At 55.4% G+C, this 3,310-nt stretch overlaps 1 protein-coding gene across 1 annotated transcript in view; it reads left to right on the top strand.

Moving 5' to 3' along the window:
- Positions 1-1,981, top strand: part of POLR2C (polymerase (RNA) II (DNA directed) polypeptide C, 33kDa) — a gene marked incomplete at its 5' end in the record, with an annotated part of 5,503 nt that extends 3,522 nt beyond the window's left edge. Inside the window, 2 exons of the mRNA XM_009868553.1 lie at positions 1,132-1,206; positions 1,742-1,981. Of these exons, the coding sequence (XP_009866855.1) occupies positions 1,132-1,206; positions 1,742-1,886 (220 nt within the window). The remainder of the gene's footprint in view (positions 1-1,131; positions 1,207-1,741) is intronic.
- Between the last annotated feature and the right edge of the window lie 1,329 nt (positions 1,982-3,310).

Below are 3,310 nucleotides of genomic sequence, written 5' to 3'. Positions count from 1 at the left end.
AGGGCATCTCGAAGAATCTCTTTACAGAGAGGGCTGCCAGCGCTGGCACAGGCTGCACAGGGAGGGGGTTCAGTCCCATCCCTGGAGGTGTTGACCAGACGGGTGGGTGTTGGGTTGAAGGACGTGGGTCAGTGGGGTTGGTAGGGCTGGGAAGAGGTTGGACTCGATCTGTTCTAGGATTTATTCTATGATTCTAAATCGCCCCAAAGTTCAGCCGGTCATCTGGGTGATAGATCGGTCGCTTGTGATGAAGGGTGTCTGTGTGATGTGGCGTTTCAAATCGGGAGTTGAGGTCATTTTAGGCTTCGTTTTGGTGCTGTGAAAATGTCTGTATCATTAGATAGTAAGTCTTCGACTCTGATGAAGCAACAGACCTGTAGTACTGCTTGGAGTTAGGCAGCCAGGCAGGCTGAGGTACCATTAGTTTTGCTGCGTTTTGAGTCGGGAGATGAGAATTTGGGAGAATTTGTGCTTTTGCCGGTGTCACCCAGCTACATGGCCACACGCTTGTGCCTCAGCCACCAGGCGTTTCGCTGGCTGAGTGGTCGAAGGCAGCTGCTGCTGGGGATTCTTTTGTTCGGTGGCAGAGTCAGCTGCGTCTTCGGGAATCCGGTGCGTTATACAACCAAAATTTACATGGGAGTTGGAAAAATCTCAAAGGAAGGTTGGAGTTGGAGCTGCCCTGATGATGCATCTGTCTTTCCAAGTTTGTCACGATCCTCCGTGAAGACAATACAGAGACAGAGGCCTCCGCTCTCCAAGGCGAGCTGTTATTTATGGTTTGGCTTTCCGTGCCAGCTGGTTTTTTGAGTGCTGCCACGCAGCCGGACTCTCAAAGCAGCTGTTGTGGGCGTGGAAACCTCTGCCTTGTTGTTGCTCCTGGGCAGTTCTCCGAGGGAGTGGAAGACCCAGCTCCATTAACACCTTTTTCTCCCTCTGCGGTTTGTTACAGGATTTGTTCGGGAAGTGCGGGACAGGTCTCAGTGTCTGAAGTACAAGAGATTTATTTTATTTTATTTTCCCTGCTGGGCACAAGCTTGACCAGACCTTCCCATCTCAGAGTGCCTGGATGCTGTGGGGCTGGGCTAGAGCTTGAGCTCTGTCCTAACTGGTTCTCCTCTTTGATTCCAGGCCCAAGAGCGAGTACTCGGAGATCGACGAGGAGGATGCTCAAGCTCCCTATGACCCCAACGGGAAACCAGAGCGGTAAGAAGCTGATTGTGCTGCTGCAGCTGGAAAATGAGGCAGGACCGGCCCGGCGCATCCCTCTGGCTCTTGTTAATAAGAGAGTATCTACTCCAGGCTGGAGTTTGCTAGCCCGGGGAGCTGGCATTCCCTGAAAAGCAGCAGAGGAGTTGGTGTTAACTGGGGATACGCCCAGGCCAGGCAGGATTTCCCCTCTGGGCGATAGTAGGTGCCTCTGCTGAGTTCGTGTTAGCAAGTAGGGCCGTGTGGTGCTCGGTGAAGCCTGAGGCCATCCCGGGGAAAGGGGCTCAGGATACTTGTTCACCCGTGTGGGTCTCTCGTGCTCTGCTTGCTGGTGGTAACCCCTCTTGCAGAAGTGCTTTTGAAGCCTGTGGAGTCCCAAGCAGAGGGGCGGCGCTGGCTGTGGCGTGGTTGGGAGGTGAATGATGCCGATGGCGGATCAGGACAGGCTGGGGCTGCTCCATGGGCGCTCTCTCTGAGTTTGTGCCTCCTTGCAGAGCAGGCGGTGACTTAACCCCTTATCCTGTAACCTCAGGTTTTATTACAACGTGGAGTCCTGCGGTTCTCTGCGCCCGGAGACCATCGTTCTCTCGGCGCTCTCCGGCCTGAAGAAGAAGCTGAGTGACCTCCAGACGCAGCTGAGCCACGAGATTCAGAGCGATGTCCTCACTATAAACTGAGGTGGCCCTTTAGTGCTGAGGTGTGGGTGATGCAGGAGGTCCTCGCCTCTCCCTGTCAGTGCTCTGGGACGAGACTTTTGCCTCCCCGTCTCCCTTTCCTCGCCCAGCTCTCCTGCTGGTGACACTTCTTCCCAGGGAACACCAACTGTGATGCGCAGGGTAAAGCAGGAAGGGAATCGGTGAGTGTCTACGCTGGGACAGGCTTTGTCTCCTAAAGGATCCGAGAGTTTTTGGCTTTTTGCTGGGCGGCTTTTTTTTGTGCCTCGGTTACACAACCCTACGTGTCTCTTATTGTGTGCTCAATAAAAACCTGAACCCCCCCACCGCCTTCCGTCATCCTTAAAAGCTCGTCCGCAGCTGCAGGAGGAGATGTCGCATCATTTACTCCTCTCCAACAGGCATTAACTTAATGAGATCTCTTTGGAGGGAGCGGAGCTCTCTGCTGCTGACTGCTGCTCTTGACGTGTTCTCCTAAGCAGACCAGAATCCCTTCCAGCAGGTCGCCCGTCCCTCACCGCTGGGGTTAAGCCGATGTTTGAGGCCGGCCGGAGCAGAAGGCAGCGCTGCAGGGGAGCCCAGATGGGCTGGGCAGGCTCAGCTGTATTTAAAGACTCCTTTGGAGCAGACTCCATCCTGTGCTATAAAATCTTTACCTTAGGAGCTGGCATTAACCCCAGGGTAGGTCGTGTGCTGGGCTGCAACTTGGTGCAGGTCGTCTGCCGGCGCCTGGCGCCCCTCGGGAGGAACTCCGTGACGCTCTGCTAGGCCGTTGTGGCGTGGATAACCGGGCTGGGGCAGTTCTGGAATCGCTGCGAGATAAAGCAACTTGAGAAGCTCCTTCTCCACGGGCACTCGGAGCCCCTGCTGCTCCGGCACGTCCCCGGCGGGGGGTCAGGGGTGGCAGCGGGGCGCTGGCCCCGTTTCACTCAGGGTTGGCAACTTGCTCCACCCTTCTCCCCTTCCCAGCGGTTTTGGGGCTTCCCTTGGGATGGTTTAAGGTTTCCCTTGAAGTGTTTGAGGGTTTCCCTTGAAATGTTTTAGGGCTTCCCATGAAATATCCCGGCCGGGGCTGGAGGCAGAACAAAGCTTTGAGCTGAGGTTGCTGCCAGCAGCCGTAGGAAATCTTCCCCCCGCTCCCCTCCAGCGGTTTTTGTCTCTGGCAGGCGCTGCTCCCGCTCCCGCTTCCCGTTGGATGGAACAGACAAACAGGAAGGGCGGATAAGGGTTGTTTATTCGTGGAGCAACTCCTTAAAAAGAAGAAAACCCAAACATTTTTGGTAACAAACGTTCAATCTTTTGCAGAGGAGGGGTGTAGCCAGGGAAAAAAAGAGAGCAGGTTACACCTCTCACCTGGGGGAGGACGCACAACCAGGGCGGGTGCTGACAATCCTTCTGCCCCTCCTGCTGTCCTTGTCCCCTCCCCG

The sequence above is a fragment of the Apaloderma vittatum genome, unplaced genomic scaffold, assembly GCF_000703405.1.
Source record: "Apaloderma vittatum isolate BGI_N311 unplaced genomic scaffold, ASM70340v1 scaffold38764, whole genome shotgun sequence".
Lineage (NCBI taxonomy): Eukaryota > Metazoa > Chordata > Aves > Trogoniformes > Trogonidae > Apaloderma > Apaloderma vittatum.
The sequence above is the reverse complement of the archived record's forward strand: the minus strand, read 5'-3'. Positions and strand labels throughout refer to the sequence as shown.